Source organism: Tursiops truncatus, chromosome 1, assembly GCF_011762595.2.
Source record: "Tursiops truncatus isolate mTurTru1 chromosome 1, mTurTru1.mat.Y, whole genome shotgun sequence".
NCBI classification, from domain to species: domain Eukaryota; kingdom Metazoa; phylum Chordata; class Mammalia; order Artiodactyla; family Delphinidae; genus Tursiops; species Tursiops truncatus.
The window spans coordinates 157,151,551-157,174,093 of NC_047034.1; the positions used below are offsets into that span (position 1 = coordinate 157,151,551).

Genomic DNA, 22,543 nt, shown 5'->3' on the forward strand with positions numbered 1-22,543 from the left:
TTCTTTTCCAATTTTTAATGTTAGTTGCAACCTCGAAATCAATTTCAAAGTCTGTAGCAGGGAACAACCCACAATCTGAAAAGCGGTTTTAGTTATGAACTTCTCCAAAGCAGGCCCTTTCTTATTCTCTCTCTGACTCCGCCCAAGACAGCCCAGAACAGGATTTGCACACTGGTGTGTGCCAGCGTTTCTCTCTGGGTTTCAAGAACTTGGCATTTATTACTTCATTCAGACCTAACAGCAACTGTGTAAAGCAGGTACTACTACTAGCCCCATTTTACAGATGAGGAGCGAGAGTTGCAGAGAGGGTAGGTATCTGGCTCAAGGTCTCCTCGATAGAATGTCGGAGTCTGAGTGTGAACCCCAGCCGTGTTCATCTGGGTCTGGCATCCTAATATACTGCGCTGTAAACTGATTGTGTTCCTACATGATTCTCCCCTGTGAACTTTCTCTCGTGTTTTCCAGACTGAGGGTATATAGTGCAAGGGTCTACAATAATCGTTTGGAAACTCAATTGGTAGCTTTATAATGCAGGTTTCTCAGCTTCAGCACAATTGACATCGTGGCCTGGATGATCCTCTGTTGTGGGAACCTGCCCCACGCACTGCAGGATGTTTAGTGGCATCCCTGGCCTCTACCCACTAGATGCTAGATGCCAGCAACACACACACACACACACACACACACACACACACACACACGACAACCAAAAAGTCTCTAGACTTTGCCAAATGTCCCCTGAGTGCAAAATCACCCCCGAATGAGAACCATTGCTCTAAAGGAGGGAAAACTTTGGAACCACAAAAGACCATTCTAAGTTTTGCTACTTGCAAGTTCAGTCCCAAAGAGTAGCAGAGAGAGCTTTCAGTCAGGGGTCTAGTAGGAGACAGGAGCATACTTATTGCATGGCTTTAACTGAAGAAGGTTTAGTGAAGGGTCCAATTACAGAGGTAAAGGTGAGATTAAAGGAAACCCCAGAGGGTTTCTTTTTAATGAGATTACCCAGAGAATGAACGACAGAGAGACCGTTACCACAGCAGAGAAAGGGCCAGGGGACAGAGGAACAAGAGCCGGAGCCGTTGAAGGGGGGCCGCCCGGCACAGCTGAGGAGCCTGACCACTGCCAACCTACAGTGCAGGAGGGGGCCCAGGAATCTGTCACCAGTGCAGGAAGAGGGACCTGGAAATATCACCAGTGCAGAAGGAGGGGGCCTGGGAGTCAGTAACCAGTGCAAGAGGAGGGGGCCTGGGAATCAGTAACCAGTACAGGAGAAGGGGGCCCGGGAATCTGTCACCAGTGCAAGAGGAGGGGGCCTGGGAATCAGTAACCAGTGCAGGAAGAGGGACCTGGAAGTATCACCAGTGCAGAAGGAGGGGGCCTGGGAGTCAGTAACCAGTGCAGAAGAGGGGGCCTGGGAATCAGTAACCAGTGCAGGAGTGGGGCCCAGGAGTCAGTAACCAGTTCAGGAGAAGGAGGCCCAGGAATCTGTCACCAGTGCAAGAGGAGGGGCCTGGGAATCAGTAACCAGTGCAGAAGAAGGGGCCTGGGAATCAGTAACCAGTGCAAGAGGAGGGGGCCTGGGAGTCAGTAACCCGTGCAGGAGGAGGGGGCCCAGGAATCTGTCACCAGTGCAAGAGGAGGGGGCCTGGGAATCAGTAACCAGTGCAGGAGGAGGGGGCCCCAGGAATCTGTAACCAGATCTTGCCCTTCTCCCTCCCTCACATCTGCTGTGCCTCCCATCTGCCAACCCAATAGGAAACCAGCAACAAGAGAACAGTCTGCTCTATGCCCTGGGAAACTGACCAGTTTGACCAGTGGGCCCCCTTGTTCCGTAGCTGTCCACAGGGGTCTGGCTCTGGGGGCACAGAGCAGGGGGGAGAAGTTTAAAGAATGGGCCTGGGGAGTCGTCAGCACGGGCTCAGCTTCACCCGCACTCAGCTTTATGGCATTAGAGTCTCAAGGGACGCAGGGCACTTCAGAGCCAACAATTACCAGCTCCCGATTATATCGATGGATGTTTTGTCCCGGAGAAACAAAAAATAAAACTAAAATAAATAAAATAAAATAAATCTAACTAACCTACAACACAACACATTCCATTCCTGTCTCAATCCAATCTGAATTTAGGGCTGTTCATAGCTAGACACAATTTTAACCAATACCACATGGTATCAGGGGATCTGAGTTCTAGGCTTGCTTTGCCTGGAGCTGGCTGTCGGAAGGTGGGCAATTGTATTTCATTTAACAAGCGTGTCCCATGTGACACTACCACGGGACAGCACAGAAAGATGAACACAACGAGGCCAGTCTCTGCTCTCAAGGAGAGCACGTTCAAGAGAGGAACAGACATGAATCTACAACTTCTCTGCCACGTGAGAAGAGCTATAGTTGAGGCCTGATGAAGGGTTCTAGGACTGGAGATAAAGAAGCACTTCGTTTTGCTGGGCACACTTAAGGAGAGCCGAAAAAGGGCAGTGACTTCAGTGTGAGTCTCAGAAAGATGCCAGACAGACGATGGAAAGAAGCATTCCAGGTAGAGCTGAAGCAAGGGAGCTTGAAAGTGCTAAGTCTAAGGAACCACAAATCTGTGTGTGTGTCTGCAGCACAGGTCAGCAAACTATAGCCTGCAGGCCAGACCTAGCGCTCTGTCTGTCTTCATATGGTTCTTGAGCTAAAAGTGGGTTTTACATGTTTAAATAGTTGGAGGAAAAAAATCAGAAGAAGAAGAATATTTCATAGCACATAAAAATTACATGAAATTCAAATTTCAGTGTCCATAAGTAAAGATTTCTCGGAACTCAGTTACACTCATTCATAGACAGATTGTCTACAACTGCTTCAGTGCTACCAGAGTTGGATAGTTTGCAACTGAGACGATGGGCCACAGCCTAGTGTATTTACTCACAGACCTTTTACAGAAAACATTTGCCGACCTAGAGCGAAGTCTGCAGTCCAAAGCAGTGAGGGGGCTTCCCTGGTGGCGCAGTGGTTGAGAGTCCGCCTGCCGATGCAGGGGACACGGGTTCGTGCCCCGGTCTGGGAGGATCCCACATGCCGCGGAGCGGCTGGGCCCGTGAGCCATGGCCGCTGAGCCTGCGCGTCCGGAGCCTGTGCTCCCACAACGGGAGAGGCCACAACAGTGAGAGGCCCATGTACAGCAAAAACAAACAAACAAACAACAACAAAAAACAAAGCAGTGAGGGGTAGCGGGTCATGAGGCCAGAAAGAGAGGTGGGGGGTCTCATCGTAAAAAGCTGCAGGAAAGCCGGGCTTGGTTCCGTGGTGATGAGAGGTGATCAGAAGTTTTAACAAGAGGGAAGGTGTGATCATGTTTTCATTCTAGAAAAATCTTTGCTGTAGAATGAAACTAGTGGGGAATGAGACGATGATGAGGATCCAGGGTTTAGGCAGAGGCAGGGGAGAGGGAGAGGGGGAGACAGACCAGAAGCGACCTTTCCATGGCAAACCACCCTGGACTCAGGACTCGTCAGATTTGGGAGTGAGGGGGGATGGGGAAAGCAGAAGAATGCGTCAGGGGTGAATCTTAGGTTTCTAGCTTGAGTAAGTGAGTAAAAAAAAAAAAAAAAAAAGTACTATTCACCAAGGTAGCCTCTGGCACAGGGAGGTGGGGGATGGATTTGGCTTGAGACACACTGATTCTGGGATATCAGGGGTTGAGAGGCTATCGAATAAGTACTTGGCTATTCTGTCCATCTGTAGCTCAGAGAAGAAAGGTCTAGTCTAGAGATAAAGGCAAAGTAGAGGCTGAGGCCGCCAGTCCCCTCTTAGGGCACGAGTCCTCCCCATGTGTGTGATATGGGCCCAAGACAGTGGGCTTTTAAAGTGGGTTCCTTGGAGGCCAAGGGCTTCTCCCAGCAGCTGTTTTGCTAGGGGCTGAGCAGGCGGGATTTCCACCCCAGCTTCAACCAGAGAATTCTCTCTTTGACCTATTTGTAGCAGGCATTTACCTAAGCAGATTAAAAGAGGTTCCTGTACCTGGCAACCCCAGGACTTGAGGTTCTGTAAGGTTCCTTCCAGTTTGGGAAGGCCACTGAGGTTATATAATCAATCCCTCCGTCTCCAGGCGAGGAATATTTCCAGTCCTTCTCAGAGTGTTAATTGCTTTCTTGGTTGTTCTGTTTTTATTTTTTTAAGCCTAAAGGGATGACAGTGAGAAGAGCCTTTTTTTAAACACCCACAGTGGCCAATGATCACAAAGGGTGAGGGGCTTCCCCGGCAGGGAGGATAGCACCCCTCACTATTGCTTTCCTCGTCTGTAGAGGGAATAATATTAACCCCACGGGGCTACTGGAAATTAAAGGAGCTCCTGGTAAAATATTGGACACGTGGCAGTCACTCAAGAAATGGAAACTTGAAGCTTCCTACCCCATCAGTCACCTTGACCCTCTGTTTGTTATATGGGAAACCCTTGTGCAGTGAGAGAGAGCTGCCTGCTCTGGCTCCTTCTCACACGTGTTCCCTTTGCTGCCACTCTGACCTCATGATCATCCTCTAGTGTCCGTCCCTCCCTTCAGCCAGATCCCAGCCTGGCCCCGCTGTCCCTTCTCACTGCCTCTCTTGTCAAGTCAACCCTGGTGACCAGGAGACTGGAAGATATTCTGCTTTCTAGAAGTCCTGTGCTGAGTCTCAGTTGTCTGCCAAATAAACTTTTCCATTTGAGAACAATTTGCACTTACTGAGATGCTTGAGGCTTTTTACGGTAACAAGCTGATGCTTCTGTTTTTCACATGAACATGTTGCGTTCTTACTTGCGACTGATCCACAGTCCTGGGCCAGAACAGAAATGCCTCAGGCATCCCATGGCTCAAGCTCTGACTCATCTGTCCTATTCTTGGCAGCCCTCTGAGCTGCCAGACCCTTACCAGCCTCATTTGGTCCTCTGGGGGCCTCAGCACAAGTCTCAGGAGCCCAGAGCCAGCTACCTACAGAGCCAAGCTCCTGAATTCAATCAAGAGGGAGCCTGGACTTCCCTGGCGGTCCAGTGGTTAAGACTTCGCCTTCCAATGCAGGGGGTGTGGGTTCGATCCCTGGTCGAGGAGCTAAGATCCCACATGCCTCACGGCCAGAAAACCAACACGTAAAACAGAAGCAATATTGTAACAAATTCAATAAAAACTTAAAAAAAAATGGTACACATCAAAAAAAAAAATCTTAAAAAAAAAAAAGAGTGGGCCTGAACTGCAAAGTGAGCGTGAACACATATGTGATGCCCCTCACCTCACCAGGCTTCCAGTGTAACCCCTTCCTTTTGCCAGAAATTAATTCAAAGCACATATTCTGTAACAGTGGGTCATTCATCCACTCAGTCATCAAACCCTTATTGGGAACCTTCTATGTGCCTGGCTCTGTGTCAGTCCCGGGATGCAGACCTAGGAGCTCATGAGGCAAATGGCTAGAAGCAGACCTGCTGTTCCTGTGTAATGAGGGCTTCAGCAGAGGTCTGGATGAAGCCTGGAGAGGGCACTGGCTACTCCCTGAGACGTAGACAGAGAGGCAGAGAAGAAGTAACCTCTGAGTGAGGCCTTCCAACAAGAGTAGCCAAGCAGAAAAGAGGAGAAAGGATGTTCCATGGAGAGAGGAAAGTGTTGCAAAGGCAACTGAAACCAATAACTGATGGCCATAGTGATTCCCTTAAACATCTTTCTTCCAGTCGTCTCCTCCAGCTGACCTCTGGGAAGTTGTTCGTGAAGACCGCTGCACAGCCCATTATTAATAGCAAAGCATGTCTCTATTCTTTCTCAAATTCTTTTCCCATTTAGGTTATTCCAGAGTGTTGAGCAGAGTTCCCTGTGCTATACAGTAGGGTTAGGGTTAGGGTTATAACGGAATCAGTGTGCAGTATACCTGAAACTAACACAACATTGTTAATCAACTATATTCCACTATAAAATAAATTTTTTAAAAAATAGCTCCTAGGAATTAGAACATGAGCCACCCCCTACACCGCCCCCCATCTACCATGCCAGGGTCCTCCTCTCCTTTAGCAATTCCAGCGGCACAGCGAGTTATGCTGTGGTTAACCAAAAAACTGCACCAGCATCTCCCAGCAGAGCACTACTTACCATCTGAGTTGGGCTGACGATTCCTTTTGCCACCATATTTTAAAAATTGCCCAGCATGGTGCATAACCAGCTTCAGAGGAAGTTTGCAAAAATTTCTCAACTATCCGTTATCCTTCAACACCTGCATTCTTAGCAACGGTCATTGCCAGAGTTTTGAGTGTTCTTTTAATGATTTCTGTACCAATTTTTTGCTCTTCATTTAGCTGGATCAGTGAATCCAAGCCTGGAACACACTGAAGCAAAGCATCCAGGTGACTCTTTTGTCAACAGCAGCTCTTGTGACATTCAGAGCATCTGGGACTATTTTTTTTTCATCGTCTTCCACGTCACCTGTCCTAGCAATCTTCAGCAGAGTTACTCCATCTGAAGTTTTGCCAGATGTTCATTTAGTTTTTCTTTTTCATGGTCACTAACAGTAACATTCTAACTGCTCAGTGATTTCTTAACTATGTTTCTCAATTTCAATATTGTCACCTTTTCCTTGCAAGAATGTGGCATCACCTTTGGTCACAATAACCTCTCCAGTTTTTCCTAGGTCATGAAGCAAAACCCCTTAAAGATTGAGGGTCCAACTCACTTTTCCAAATACCACACCATCAGTAGCATCAACCTTGTTGGGTTCATTCTGTGACACCAAAACCTGGAGCTCGGGCTCTTATAACCCAAAAGCCAATTTTCATCCTACTCCAATCGAGTGTACCGAGGGCATTTTCAACAATTATAACCAAAGACTTTCACTGGGCATTGGCAATTTCAAGAGTGGATACCAGAAACTACCAGTATCCTGGAATCCCCGTTTCTGCACTTTTGATGTATTATTCAAGCAGAGAGATATGTAATCTTAGTCACCTTTTGTGCCTTCAGTTCCTGATTCATCATACAGTGTTTTCCTGTCCTCTATTGTAAGCACACCATTTGCATCTTTGTGGTTACATCAGAAATGATGTCGCTGATTTCTGTCTCCATTTTTAGACATTGTGGCGAACTGAGCAGTCTCTTCGGGGTTTAGCACAGGTTTGGGCTGCTTCCTTAGTTCAGCAGTTATAGCGTCAACACGCAGCCTCGCACCATTCCTGGTTTCCGCCGGATTAGCACCTTTGCTAATCTTCTTGAAGCCTTCCATGGCAATCAAGAGTGCCAGTGCAGTCGCAGTGGTGGTGCCACTCCAGCCTCTTCATTTGTGTTGGCAGCATCCCGATCTAGTCTGGTGTGATAGTTTTATATTTATCCTTTAAGTCAGTTGACCTGGCAACAGATACCTCATCTTTTGTTACTCTGAGGCATCTTCAGCTCTGTTCTGTAATCACTGTTCTTCCCACTGTTCTTCTCCGTAGTAAGAGCTTCCCCATCTGCTAGAAGGTCTACAGCTTGAAGCATTGGGTCTTAGGCATCTGCACCGAATTTTATATCTTTGGCATGAATCTCAGTGAGATGAGGATCCAGTGCGCCAGAACCTGGCTTTGTCCAGCAAAAGGCAGTGAGTAATAAAAGCCTTTCTGCAGGGCTGGTGACCAAGGCAGCGAGGCAGGTCCTCAATGACAAGGGAAGGGCAGAGTGCAGGATGCAAACCCAAGTTTGCGAAGTGGCAATCAGATTGCCGTTTTTAAAAGATGACTGTCTGCAACATTTTTTAAGATGGGCCAGAGACAGTGAATCGGTGAACCAAAACCAAGCAAAAAACAGGATGAGTTTAGGGCAGGAACGGCTTAGAACACTGAAAGAAGGATACACACTGGAGAAATTTTCTGAGGCTGAATGAACTGGATTTGGTGTGGATGTGGATGTGGGAGGACATGAAGGGATGGTCCAGCCAGCAGGACAGCCAGGTGATGGGGAAAGGCGAGTGATCAGGCTGAGAGCAGGGGCTCACTGTTGTGGAGGGAAGTCTGAATCCACTGGGATGAGAAGAAGCCATAGGTTCCATGCACTTCTTGGTCCACAGAGCCATGGAGGCAGGTTAGGCCTCCCTCTCCTGTCTCCTCCACTAACAGGTCCTTGTCTCCCACTAGCTCGGCCCAATAACTGGTGCTGCAGACCAGAGAGGCATTTGTATCGCCAGATTCTTCCAGCTAAACGTGTACCGTGTGTTCCGCTAACCTTTACAACAGTGGGGAAATGTCTTGTAATTAACCAGAATATAAAGGATGAACGGAGCAGCCTGGCAGTCTCTGTTAGTCATTATCATTCGGAGGAGATGAGTGTACCTACTTAGATTTCCGTCAACCAGATAAAGCCAGCACTTTTCTCTTGGGAGTCCTGACTTTGTTCACATACAGTACAAACACATGTATAAGTGTGAATTATATTTGTAGGTAAAGGTTTGTAGCCATACATACACAGGGACGTAAATGTGTTCTTGTGGGTGCACTGGTTGTAGACACGGATGTGCACGCGTGCATGGATGTGTGGCATGCATATGTGCACCGGGGGTGTGCATTCAAGTGTAGCCGGGACCGAGGAGCCAGCCCCAGGCTCCACTTTTTCTCCACGGCGCCAGTAGTTACAGAATCCTTTTTAGAGACCAGCGCTTCAGTGTAATAACATAGGTGCTACGCTAGTGGGCGCTCCGTGAATGAATGTTCAAACAAGAACAAATACACCTCAGAAATTCTCCAGGTCCTTGCTGTTTTGCCCTTGCTTTCTGCTTAGTTCTGTTAGCAGTGCGCTGTGGAGACCTAGAGAGAGAAGTGCCCTTGTCCTCTGACCCTTCACACCAGGTCTGCCCTGGTCTGTCCAGCTAGTTCTTCTACGAGCTTATTTCAAGGCTGATTTCCCATGGTGCTCCATCTTCCATGGTCACCCACCACACACTTGGTCAGACGAAGACAACTTAGCTGTGTGTAATTCAGCGTGCGAGCGCTTCCCTGGGATTGCCAAACTACTGCGACGCCGGTATGTGGAGGTGGTTTCTGGACACTAAGATCCCTGGCGATGTGGATATTGCCAGGTGGGTACCCCCCTAGCCAGGTCGCTTTCTGACCCATTCATCAGTTCTGGGGATGGCATAGGCCACCTGGGCCTGGACATATGTTTTTTGAGAGGTTGTGTTATTGGTGTGAGGAACCCCTGCCCACAGAGCTGTGGCCCCCGCGTTTCCCAAGCTAATGTGGGGACCCACCAACAGCGTGGGTGACACAGCCTCTCAGACCTGGCTCAGAGGGGTAAACAGTCCCAAAGTTTGCATCTAAGTTAAGGAGCCCCCTCTAGCTTTTCAGGTTCCTTCTTAACCAGTTCTTCTCATCACCTTAACAAACTCCATCCTGTGGTGAGTAGCAGGGTGCAAAAGAGGAAGAGCGGAATTAGCTCCTGCTGGGAGGCAGCATGACGTCATCCAGTGACTATTAAGCACTGATGAGTCAGGTTAGACAGTCCTTCGTGGAGAGGACCGAGTAGACAGGATTGGAAGGATTGCCTCTGGGGCCTGGAGATGGGGGAGGGGCAGGAGCCTCTTTCTCAGTGCAACCTTGAGAAGAGAGGAAGAGGGCTTCCTCTTAACCACCCCCTCATACCCACCTGCATCTCCCGGTCCCCCTTCAGCAGCTACAACGAAAACCCAAGCAGTGTTTGCCCCTGGGAATGGCATCCACGGGGCACTGACCCCCCTTCCTCACCCCCTCCCCCCAGAGGACACGAGAACCTGAACAAGGGGCTTGGGAAGACTCTGACTCATCTCCTTCTCCGGATGCCCTGAGCCATCTTCCCAGACCTGCCCTCAGGTGGGCTGCACTGGGTCCTAGAGGCCCCTCTCCTGATCCTTGCCCATTGGTGGGGCACCCAGGAGAAGAGCTGGAATTGTTCTCACGGTGCTGGGACCATTCCTGTTCTCTTAGGGGTGTTGAATCAGAGGACGCTTCTTCCCCCGCCTCACCGTTATTAGCTAGGTTTGAATAATGCATGTTTCCCTATGAATACCCTCTGTTTGATAATGGGCCCACATTAGTGTTCATTGGAAATTTTCCTGCTGGATACACATGGAGAGTAATGCACGTTTATAAAAGGGATTTGGATGCACGAGGGAAGTGGGGACTCCGTGGAAGTAACTGAATTTTGTCAGGCATTCAGCTTAGACAGCAGCTTGCTGGGGGACCAACCTTCGGGGAGCTTTTTTTTTTTTTTTTTTTGCGGTACGCGGGCCTCTCACTGTTGTGGCCTCTCCCGTTGCGGAGCACAGGCTCCGGACGCGCAGGCTCAGCGGCCATGGCTCACGGGCCTAGCCGCTCCAAGGCATGTGGGATCTTCCCGGACCGGGGCACGAACCCGTGTCCCCTGCATCGGCAGGCGGACTCTCAACCACTGTGCCACCAGGGAAGCCCTGGGGAGCTTTTTGATATAGGCAGAGCAGGGATGGACAGGGGGTGGGGGAATACTCGGACTTGGTTCCCTTTGCACATCTGATCACTGTGGGCTTTAGTTCTGGGGTTGACATGTTATCTCAAGTGCAGAGTGAATCTCTGAGTCTCCAGGGGCTGAGCTGGGGAGGGGACAGATGCTGAAGAAGGTTGACCATGCCCTTGGGATAACTTTGGGGACAGGTCACAAGAGAAGGTGCTGAGGTCCCACCAAGAGCACAGCTGCCTCCTGGCCGTGTGACCTACAATAAGTCACTTAAACCATCGTAAGCCCCAATTTTATTATCGATCAAGTAGGTATAATAACTACCGGTCAAGGTTGTTGAACATATATAAGGACCAAATGAAATGATTGTTGAGGACCCGCTATGAACCAGGCACTATTCTAGGCATTGAGGACAGAGCAACGAACAAAACAGACAAAAATTTCTGTCCTCGTGGAGCTTACGTTGCAACGTAGGATGCCAAAAATCACTAAGAAAATTATATGCATACGAGAGAGTTAGGGATAAAGTGGGTAGGGGTTAGGGAGAGCTGGGGTTGGAGGTATAGTTTTAAGTGGAGTGGTCAGAGAAGGCCTGCCGTAGGAAGTGATGTTCTCACAAAGGCTTCAAGGAGAAAAGGGAGCAAGTAATGAAGATATCTGGGAAAGAGCCTTCTAGGGAACTGGCAGGCTGAAGTGGGCATGCCTGGTGTATTGTTGGAACATGAGGGAGGCCCATGTGGCTGGAGAAGAGTGACTGAGGTCAAAGATGGAGTCAGAGAGATCACAGAGAGGGCCAATTGGTCCGGGCAGGCCCTTTTAAAGACTTTGGCTTTTACTATAGGAGAGTTGGGTTGCCCCTGAAGAGTTTTGAGGAGAGATGTAATTTGGTCTGACTTGTGTTTTAACAAGATCCTTCTGGATCTCGTGTTGAGAACAGATTAGATGGGGGCAAGTGTGGAAGATGGAAGGCCATGGCAACAAAGGGAGAAGTCTTGGAGATTTGGACCAGAGATACAGATGTAGAAACTGCATTGGGGATAAACTTGGGAGGGTTTACTGATAGATCGTGTGTGGGTGTGAGAGAAAGAAAGGGGTCAGTGATGCTGATTTAAGTAAAGAACGTGTAAGGCCCTCAGCCCGGGGCTTGGCACGTAGGAAGTGCTGGTCACAGTTGTTACCGCTGCTGGTTCCAGTAAGAGTGGGGCTGAGCCACCCGGCAGGGGGTTCTGGGGTTGGACAGATAAACCAAGCCATATAACCAGGGACAGGATGAAGCCCTTGGCAACCAGCAGAATGCTTTGGAGCACAGGGGTACTCAGACCCAAAGGAGGTTGATGGATTCAGAGGAATAGCCTTTGGAATCGTGGAGTTCTGGCTCTGGGGCCCTTTGTATGGTATTTGGCCAAGTCCTGATGAGCTATGGACTGGACTTAGTGTTGGGATCAAAACCCAGTTCAATCCATCAGACCATCCCCCAGTGACCTCCCAGACTCGACTGCCCCTGCTCACAGGAGGTCAGCTGGTGTGGGCTGGGCTCGGCTAGGATGGTGGGCTCTGCTCCTCATGTTCTCATCCTCCCAGGACCAGCCATGTCTTCTCCCAAAGATGGCAGAGATTCAAGTGGGCAAGCCTAATCTGGCAGGCGCTTTTCAAGGCTTTGGACATGTCAAGGCCTCCATAGTGACCAAACCCAAAGTCAAGGAGTGAGGAAATATACTCCACCTCTTTAACCGGAAGGACTACAGTCACATTTCATTGCAACAGCTGTGGTTACAGCGAGGGTGACAACTTGGGGCCCTAATGCAATGCGACACACCTGGCCAGGGCTGGTCCAGAAATTGGCCAGAACTGGATCGGGAGGAGAGCAGAGCTGCAGAGGGTGGGCCGCGGGGCCTCGCATGTGGACACTCACTACCAGTTTGCAGGGAGATCACCCCAGAGAGCCAGCCTTGATAGCAGCTCTTTCTCCGTGTTTGAGACCCTGTTGCACTTGAGCGCTACCCTTAGTATATCCCTGCCCAGAGGGGCTTCTGGCTTTGACTCACCACGGAATGTCCCAAGCTAAGAGAGGGATCATTCTAGAGGGACCCATCCCCAGTCCCATATGACAACTAAGCCTGATTTTCCTTTCACCTCTTCTCTAGTCAAGAAGCAAATTGAGTTGAAGTCTCGAGGCGTGAAGCTGATGCCCAGCAAAGATAACAGCCAGAAGACGTCTGTGTGTAAGTGTCCGCCCCGCCAGGCCTCTCGCTCGAGGCCAGAACCGCTAGCGCTGTGACCGCGGGGAAGCCAGATGATGCTGTGCTGATGTCCCTTCAGCCCGGCTTCCCTCCGCCCGGGTCTGCGCACGCACACACTAACCTGGTGCCCAGTGAGCAGCCCCGGGGCCTGCCCTCTGTCTTCTCGTGTTCCTCCTCCCATTCCCCTCCTGCCTCTTCTTTCTCCCTCACTTCCCATTCTAACTGCAGTCCAGGGAGTCATTACTGCTACATTTCTTTCTTTATTTTTCCTTTTGAATCACTTCCACCTGCTAAGACAATCCTTTTTCTGGCTCGTCTAGGAGTCAGTAAACTCCAGCTGGGATTTTGGAGGCTTCAAGTCCCTGATTCCAACTCCCAAGGCAAGATTGGGGGAAGGGGAGAGAGGGGAATGCCTAGAACCTTCCACCAGGGTCCATGGGCCTGGCTGGGCAAAACGTGGACTAGAAGCAGTGGGGATCCTTCTTCTTGAGCTGATAGCGGAGTGCCGGGGGCTCCCTGCTTGGACATGGGGCAGATTCTGTCCATGGAAACGTGTTCCTGCCATTGATGTTTGAAAGATCAAAAGGAGAATGTCCAATGCTGGGCAGTTGTCTGGAATGTCACTCCAGAAGCACCTGATCAGAGCCTGTGCTAAGGGGCTTTTGAGCTAGAGCATAGGAAGGATTTCCCAAAGGTTCTGGGCCACTCCAGGAGGCTGGACTTGAAAGCAGAGCAGATTTTTCCAAGAAACACTCCATTTTCATTCTGGAGGTGGCAGCAGGGAGCCTCCCTTGGTCCCCCAAACACCTGGCCTTCTGGTCTACCTTCTGCCTCCCTTTGCCCTCTGCTTCTCACGCCCTTCTCTGTCTCCTTCCACTCGTCCTCCCTCTTTCCACTTTCCTCTCCTTCCTCCTCCCTCACCCTATCTGCTTCCCCCTCTTTTTCTCTCTGTCTCTGCTCCCTGCTGACCCTCTCCTTTCCTCTTTCACCTCCATGTGCTCCCTTCTGCTGAGGTGCTGGAAGTAATTGCTGGAGAGAGGCCATGGGTGGGTCCACAGCTCCATGCCTGGGTGGCAGGGAGCAGCGCGGGGAGAGGCAGTTTGGTCCCAAGGCCGTGACGAAACTGAGCCTGGCTGTGGGTTTTCTCTGCTCTTTCAAGTCCTCCAATTGGAGACAGGTACCACTCCTTGCCTCTGGGGACCATTGTCTGGTCACCCTGCCACAAGTGGCCTGGATGGCAGAGGGCAGCCAGAAGGCCCTGCTTCTGTGCTTGACTAGGGAGCCAAAGGAAGGAGCAGAGGGTTAGGTCAGGAGTCTGCAGGGAAGGCTCAAGACATGGCCCGGGCCCTCCCAGGCTCTTTCTTTCTGCAGCCGCAGGAAACCAGAGGCGCCGAGGCAGGCACGATTCAACTTCAGAGCTTGCCCTGGGGCCACAGGCAAACGTTAAGGAAACTGCTCTGACTTGGGAGAGCACGTTTCTTTCCCAGTTGTGTCCTTAGGTAACTGTGTTACCCCAGGCCCTAACACCTCGGTTTCCCCATCTGTAGAATGGGGATGCAAAACCTTATCCTCCCTTTCTCCTTTGGATCTGAGATGGGCCTTCTTGACCTAGGACTTCAGGAGGTCCTTGAACTCGCTAGAAAATCACATGTGATGTTGTGGGTGCATTTTGGGGTGGAAGGGAAGGGTCTATGGTTTTCATTAGTTCTCAGAGGTACCAAAAACTCCCTCAGAAAGATGAAGAAACCCTATTTGAATAAAAAAAATTCAAAACCTCTTTGAAAAAATATACATTTCTCTACAACAAGGTACTGGTCTCCTTTCTGAGATTCCTTCAGGGAGGAATGGGTGTGACTCAAGCTGCCTCGGGGGCAGGTCACCAAATGTCTGCAGGGGTCTGGCCCGTTGGGTTCTGCCCAGATTCCCTGTGGACAGATGTCCTGAACTTCAGGGGAGCAGTGGGCCACACTTACATCTCCTGGATCCTACTTGCTGCCTTTACCAGTCTGTGGGCACCATCGGCCCCCGGCCATTGGCTCTGACCACCCATGTGCCTGTGGCTCCCTTCGCTTTGGGTAGAAGGCATTGTCTTTCTGAGTGTGTGGCGGCTTCTTCCTCACCATGGGGACCGGGGCAAGGATCACCTTCCAGTCTCTTCCCTCTGCAGCCAAGAGCAAATTCATGCTACGAGCACAAGCGGCTGGTCTTGAACAGGCAGAGGAGGCTGGAACTCGGGAAAGAAAGGGGAAAAGCCTTTTGCCTCCGTAACTCCAACAGTAAACGGTTCACTGGGATTTGAGTTTGCTTGTTTCCGGGGAGCCTTGAAGGCTCATTCGGGGATGCCGTCACCTGTTCGGTCCTCCCAGGAAGAGAGGGCACTGGCGGGGTATGAGCTGCTCACCGCTGGGCTTGCAACTTCCTGGATGGCGCCTGGGCCTCATTTCGAGCTGGCTGATTAAAGGGGACGCAGCAAGGTTTGCCATACATGTCAGGGGCTGCGGTTCGGTGGGTGGGCTTCGCCACGGCCTCAGCTCTCCCGTCCAGCCACATCCTCATTGGTCAGCCTTCCTCTGTGCTACGCTGAGCAGTGTCAGCTCTGAACGAGAGGGCGAGAGAAGGAGGCAAGAATCCGCTGTGCATTCTTAACATGCTGCAAGGTGGTGTGTGGTTCCCATGTGGTGGTCAGCAGGGCCTTTGGATGGGGGTGGTCGGTGCACAGGGTTGAGTAGGCAGGGCCTAAAGAAGGTGGGCGCTTAGCTCAGAAACCCTCAGTAGGGGTGGATCACGGTGAGGCTGGCTTGCCAACAGATGGACCCGCAGATACAGCTCAGGGGTCCTCTCTCCCTCCTGCCCCTGGGGATCCTGGAAGCCCCAGTTTTCTCTTTCCTCCCCGCTGCTCGCAAAACACCGAGGCCCCAGGAGGCAGGGGCTTGCTCTGCTTTTGGAGATGGTGCTTCTGTCTTATTAGCCGAGCCTGAAGGGTCCTGGACTGGGGGAATGTTGACGTAGCTTAGTTGAGGATGTGAAAGTTTCAGAAATAGAGGTTTGGCAAGGAAGGGGATGGGAGTAGGGGACGAGCGTCCAGTGGGAGCGACTGGCTTGAACCTGGCACTGTGGAATGTTGGAGAAAAGGAGGCTGCCCAAGAGGCCTTGTACTCGTCACCACACAACCAAGAGGGTAACCGGTCTCTGGCTTGAGCGCTCAGTCTGTCCAAATACCCAGGTTCCCTTGGCCAGCCACACCCGGGGCTCCCTGGAGATTTGGACAGGTTTCTAACAGTAGGAATGAGCTTCAAACTCAGGTCTGAAATGAGACTAACTGAGTCAAAAATGGGATTCCCCACTGCTGCACTTCCATCAACTCACTGCATCCTCACAGGTCCCTGGGCCGGGAAGTCCCCTGCCCCCTCTTCCCATGCCCTGCTCTTCCACAAGCCCTGATGACTCTTTCTTTGCCACGTCCATTCCCGTCACTTCATGTCTGTCCCCACTACCAGGCTCTTGTTGTCCTCTACCTGAATGAACACAAAACTTTCTAACCCATTTCACAGTAACTGGCCTCCCTCTGAGCAATCCAGATCTTACAGTGCCCTTCCCCACTCAGGACTCTTCCCATCATCTTTAGGATCAGACTTGAGACCCTTCAAAGTCTGACCTCTGACACTTCACCTTCACTCCTCCATGTCACTCATACCCTTCCTCCTGTTCTGGCACACCGAACAACTTACAGTTCGGTTTCCGTGTCTCCACCTTGCTCCCCGGGCCCATCTGTCTGCCTGAAATGCCATTTCTCTGTTATCATGTATCTAAATCCCACTATCTCAGTAGATCCATGTCAAATGCTGCCTCCTCCAGGCAGCCTTCCATGCTTCTCTCAGCAATATGAGATGGGTCCTCTCTCTGAACCTCCCTGTAGCTGTATCTTTCATCACCTCCCCGTTGTGGTTCTGTAGTTTCTTTCCATAGTTCATGTAACTCCTTGAGGACAGTGGAGTGGTCATATCTTATACCTGACATTGGCATTTCCCACTGTATCCAAATAGAGTCTTGTATACAGTAGGTGTTCAATTAATGCCTGTTGTGTATCATGTGCAGGAATGAGTGGGTGAGTGAGTGAGTGATGGAGCACGTTGCTCATATTGTGGGACTTTGACTGGGTGAGAGGGAAATGGGCCAACTCAGGGAACGTTGCTCCAGACTCCCCGTCATCCCTCGTCTAGAGGTGGGACTGTGGGGTTGGTGAGGGCTTGAGTGGAACTCTGGCTCCTGGTCGTTGCCAAGGCCAGGACTCCAGAGGTGTAAGGGAGTTCTAGCCTCACAGCATCTCAAGAACAATGAACTGCAGGGGCCGAAGGGTTTCCACCTTCTCCACTGGAGACGGGAGAAAACTGACTTTGTGTGTATCCGCCGCCCTTTGACCAAGCTTCTCCTTTAACCTAGAGGACTGTGCACGTGGCTTTTAAAAACAGGACTCTGGTGTTGGCGAACGTGAGGGCATCACAGCACCTGCCAGAACTACCGCAGGTGCTACCTCGGTGCCCTCGGCCAGTGGCATGGGCGGGGGATGCTCTGGTTACCGCTTACTCTGCATTGAGAACTGTCCGGTGGGAAGAGGTTTCTCAGCAGAAATATCCGTGTTTGAGCTCAAGTCCCTGCTTTGAACTTCAGACTGCAGCTTTCTCTTACATTCTTTACCGTTTCTGACCACACATCCACCTTTTATTTAACTTTCTTTGAGTCATGTCTCCATTGGGGGCTGAGGTTGGGGGGCTCATCCCATCTAGAGCCGCCATCAGCAGATTGGAAGGGTGGGGAGGTCACCGGGGGCTGTGGACTGTCCCCCTCTGGCCGCTGGTGCGGGATAAGGGAACGAATGGGATGGCTGTTGGTTTGGGGTGCCTCTGAGCCCACACGCTCTTGATGAATTTCACTTGGACTTTGCTCCCAAAGGAATTTGTCAAAAGCAGCTCCCCCTCTGCACACTTGGGAAACCCGAGCCCAGTAGATCCCAGCAACCCCACAGGCCCCAGCAGAGCAGGGCCTCTTTCTGTCTCTGCGTCCACCTCCCACCCTGCGACACTGCCCCGACTGGTTTCTTCCTGTGATTATCCATCTCTGTCTGTGCTGTTTTTTGCCTTGTAGTAACTCAGGTTGGTGTGTCCCAAGGGCATAATATGTGTCCAGACCCTGGCATACCTGAAAGGGGCAAGAGACTAGGCTCAGACTTCAGGTAAGACCTGTTTGGGAATGTTCTATTACAAGAAGGGTGCGATGGCCTGGTTGGGGGGAAGACAGGGACTGGCCTTCCCGGAGGTAGAGTGGAGAGGACCGTGTGGGCACAGAATCGCTTCCTGGAGAAGAGCTTTGGCCTTTGACATTCTCTCTTGGTCCAGTCCTGGGACTAGTACCCACACCTTAAGGGGGAAGGGAGGGCTGTAGACTGCCAGTGTCACCCAGCAGACCTGTACCCAGGGTACAAAGGGCTCCCATCATCAGGAATGACGTGCCAGCAGGCAGCTCACACCTCCGATAGTCTAGGACACCCTAGGGCCCCGAGACAGTGCATTTTGTAAAGTTTCTAGCTTTTCTAATCGAGGCATCTTCTCATAATCCTCCACTTTCATGAAAGTTTATGGGTATCATCCACCCACTCTTAGCTGTCCCAATTGTCCTAATACTTATCTCAGAAGATTGCTGTTTCGCACACAAAGTCACCTTTTAACTCAATCCTAAAACCATTAAACGGTCCAAAAAAGAAGATGAAGAGCAGGTGTTCCTTCCAATGGAGGTTTTAAGTGATAAACGGTGGAGCGGAGATTAAGGGCCAGAGGAGAAATAAAGTTCGGCATGGTGCTTCCTTGTGGACCTAGGAAGGACTCAGGGGGGGCCTGGCAGGCCCAGGGGTGGAGCTCACAGATACGCCTTGTCTCCCAGGTTAGGATCCAGCGTCCAGTTCACCTGCAACGAGGGCTATGACCTGCAAGGGTCCAAGCGGATCACCTGTATGAAAGTCAGCGACATGTTTGCAGCCTGGAGTGACCACAGGCCGGTCTGCCGAGGTGAGGGTGCCCCTGGAAAGGGAGGCTGGCCAGCAAGCTGGGCTGGGCATGGAGGACGGAGCCCAGCTTCTGATGCCTGAGTCCACGCTCTCATCCAGACTGGCTCACCTCATTCTCGCTGCTCCCCACACCTCAGATTCTGCATCCATTTACTAATGAACCCAACACGTTTATTTAGCACCTCCTCTGTATCCAGGCCTATCCAGGAGCAGGAGATAGCAGAGATAACAGGTAACAGAGATGGGGAAGAGAGGCACGGTCCCTGCCCTGCCTGCACCTGACAGTCTAGTCAGGGAGTCACACGTGAGCAGGTTTCTGGCCCACTGCACCAAGATATTACAGCTGCACCTAGATGGGAAGGGTGGGAAGGGAAGTCACTTTGTATCATGTCACCTTGAATCCTTCCATTATAGCACACAGACATCCCAAACCCTCCATCTCAATGCCCTTGTGTCTTTCCACATACTCAGCAATAAACAGACCTGTCACTTCTGAAAGAATGCTCTGAGCTATGCAGGAGTAACAGGGACCATGACCTCAAAAGGCCTCTCTGTGGGATTCCTCTAACCTCACACCTGGACGTCTTATTCTCGGGGGCCCTGCCATCCCAGGTTTCACAAGAACCAAGGCTGGGCTGGCCAAGTCCCCATCCCCCAAATAATCTTAAAATATGAGACCTGCGTGTATTTTTTCTTTGGGACAGGACAGCAGCTGCTTCTATGGTAGAGAAGCCCCTGGCCTCATCTCGCAGGGCACCACTAGACAGCTTTTCATGTCCTATACTGCATTCATCTCTCTTTTTCCATTGTTTGCACACATGACCGGGACTCAAGAGTTCTTGGTACAAAAGTAAGGAATCACTCTAGAGTTTGTAAACAAAGACAGCAGTTGCCCTTTTGAGTGACCCTTTGGAAGAGAAAGTGTGCTGCCCACTAAAGTTACGTCCAGATCCTTCCAGTTTAAGAAGGAGATTCTTTGTCTCTCTCCAGGCACAAGCATCGAGATGAAATTCATGCAGAGTAAGATGCGTCCAGGGTGAATAACTGAGATCACTGCTGCACTGAGGAAGGGGCAAGTGGGAGCTGAGACCCACTCCCTTTTTTTACTGTGTTGATAAGCGCTCTGGAAGAGGGTCATGAAAATCTCTCTCAAATAAGCCTTAGATTAATTCATTCTCACTCAACTTTGAGGTGGCCACGATCCACAATTAATAATGTGCTTTGCATCCCCACTGATTTTAGTTATATTATTTCAAAGATTCCACTTAACTAATATTTGTCTAAAAAATCAAACAAAAGGGCTTCCCTGGTGGTGCAGTGGTTGAGAGTCCGCCTGCCGATGCAGGGGACACGGGTTCGTGCCCCGGTCCGGGAAGATCCCACATGCTGCAGAGTGGCTGGGCCCGTGAGCCATGGCCGCTGAGCCTGCGCATCCGGAGCCTGTGCTCCGCAATGGGAGAGGCCACAACAGTGAGAGGCCCGTGTACCACAAAAAAAAAAAAAAAAAAAAAAAAAAATCAAATGAAAGAAGAATTCTTGGGTATTACTCTCAGCTTTGCCACCAGCTGGCCATGGGTAATTTGGCAAAGCCCCTATCTTCCCTGGGCTTATTTTCTTACTGGTAGATGTAGGTCATGGCTCCTACCCTACCCATCTTGTGTTAATGTGCGGGTCAAATGGAGTTGTAGATATGGAAACACTTTATGAATTGGGACGTGCTGGACAAGAGAGCAAACATCCTTGTGCCAGAATATAAGCTCTACAGGGCAAGGACGTCTGTTTCGTTCACTGCCTTGAATAGGGCCAGGCACACAGTAGGTGCTCAATGGCGTGTGTTGAACGGAAGATTTAATAAGTGAATAATTGAATAGCGCAACACTCCATTTCTGGGGAACCAAGGCACCAGCTGAGTAGACAGGCACAGAATTATCAAGTCTGAGGAGCAAGGCTCCCGTTGCCTGTCTGTCATTTCAAAATTCCTTTTGAGGAGCCAGAACAAGGATGCCTTCAGGAGGTGGTGGGATCTGATCTCTCCGCAAGACCTTTTCATTGGAGGCAGCTTGTTCTCTTAGTAATGGTGGTTGTTTACATGAATAAGCCCAGGGTGGGGAAGGGCTGGTGTTTCAGAAGAAAGTGCACAGTCAAGTGATGTGCTCGTCTTTTTCTCCAGACATGTTGTGTGCCCCAGCCAAGTCCCTCCAATGACTTTGACCCACTGGACTCTGCATTCTCTGCCACACTATTGACTAAGCATCGAGCCGAGCTTTTTCACATCCATTTTCATCCCATCCTCTGCCCCTGGGAAGTGGAGGGGAAATCATGGAAAACATAGCCAGACAGAATTGAGTACAAATCCAAGCATTACCACTTTTTAGCCGGGTGTCTTTTCACCTCTGTGAATCTCTTTTCTTTTGATAAAAGGCAGTGATTATAGAGCATTGCTTTATGACATTACTGCGAGAACTAGAGGAGACAGTGGACATGAAAGGCCTCACTTAGAAGTGACCCCAGCGTATCTGTGAGGCTCGTGTGCAGCGTGTTTAGGTTAAACTAAACAACTAAGGCCTGTCAGGATATAGCTTCCCCGCGCCTCAGAGCGCACCCTCAGCCTCTAGTGGCCCCAGATCTTTTAGAAGCCCGTTTCCTCACTGTCCTGTCCAGTCCTGTTGCAATCACACACCTTGGGAGGCCCACAGACTTTGATCTAGAGACCGACTCTACCTCCTGCTGGCTTGCTGGCCCTGGGCGGCTTCCTTCCTCTTTTTCAGCCACAGGGCCCTCATTTGTGAACTGGGAAAACAAAACCTCCAGTGCCTAGTGACTGCCAAATTGAAACAAGCCATTTTATAGAAAGTGGCCAGCACTAGCTGTGGTTGAGAGGGGGCTCTAGGGCAGGTTCACCTTCCTGCCACTCTCTCCCTCTTTTTCCCTCTCCCAAGGTCATTGTGAGGGAGGAAGAGAAAAGCAAAGGTTGCTGGGTTTGGGCTTGGATGATCTGTCCTGCACTTCCCTGAAGGCCAAGGGCTGAGTTAGATATTAAATTCATGGGGGGGGGGGGGGGGTTGTTTAATTTTGGCAGTTTTGAAAGTTTTCCTTTTAAAATCTCTTATTTTTAATTAGTCAGAATTACTATTCTAATTGTGATTTCTTAACAGAGAGTTTAAATGAAACCCACTTTAAAAATAGAAAGGGACACAACTCTTTGAATTCCACGATAGCTCCCCTAATAAGCAGGTTACCAAAAGATCACAGTCTGAGAAGGATTCACCGCCACACACAGTGGTATTATTTTTCCTCTAATGCCTTTAAAATATGATTTGATTTTAAACATTCATTTTCCACACAATTAATTCTACCAAAACATGGGACCCGGCAAATGATAGGTTTTCAACAAGTGTTTGAGGACAACCTGAGTGAATCAGTGATTGAAATGAATGAACAATTGGGGGACGTGCCCTCATTTGGGAATTTGAAATTAGATATTCACAGGCCTTTTCTTTCTTCCCTTCCCACCAGAAGAAACAAGCTTCTCATTTAACTACTAGAAAATTTTGATTTTGGAATTGAGGACAACATGAAACATTGTTATCCTGATAAACTAATTCTATTCAGGCCCAGATACAGGCAGTATAATATAGGGCTTGTCAAACTTATTTCACATAGGGAGCCCAATATTTTTAAAAAAAGCGTTTGCAGAGGCCCCATAAATGAAATAGATGCCGTGGAGCTTCTCTCAATGAAGTAGGGGCGGGGGATTTGGAGTTGCCCCCTTCTCACCACTTCCAGCAGCCGCGAAGCCACCTCCAGGGAAGCCCTGAGGTTCTGGG

General features: G+C 50.2%; 1 protein-coding gene and 2 pseudogenes across 1 annotated transcript in view; 1 reads left to right on the forward strand and 2 right to left on the reverse strand.

Moving 5' to 3' along the window:
* The window catches only part of CSMD2 (CUB and Sushi multiple domains 2), a 667,758-nt gene that overhangs the window by 323,581 nt on the left and 321,634 nt on the right, over positions 1-22,543 (forward strand). The window contains exons 7-9 of the mRNA XM_033838419.2: positions 12,563-12,640; positions 17,801-17,888; positions 18,593-18,717. Of these exons, the coding sequence (XP_033694310.1) occupies positions 12,563-12,640; positions 17,801-17,888; positions 18,593-18,717 (291 nt within the window). The remainder of the gene's footprint in view (positions 1-12,562; positions 12,641-17,800; positions 17,889-18,592; positions 18,718-22,543) is intronic.
* Positions 6,027-6,959, reverse strand: LOC141277047 (60 kDa heat shock protein, mitochondrial pseudogene; annotated as a pseudogene).
* Positions 7,018-9,602, reverse strand: LOC141277052 (60 kDa heat shock protein, mitochondrial pseudogene; annotated as a pseudogene).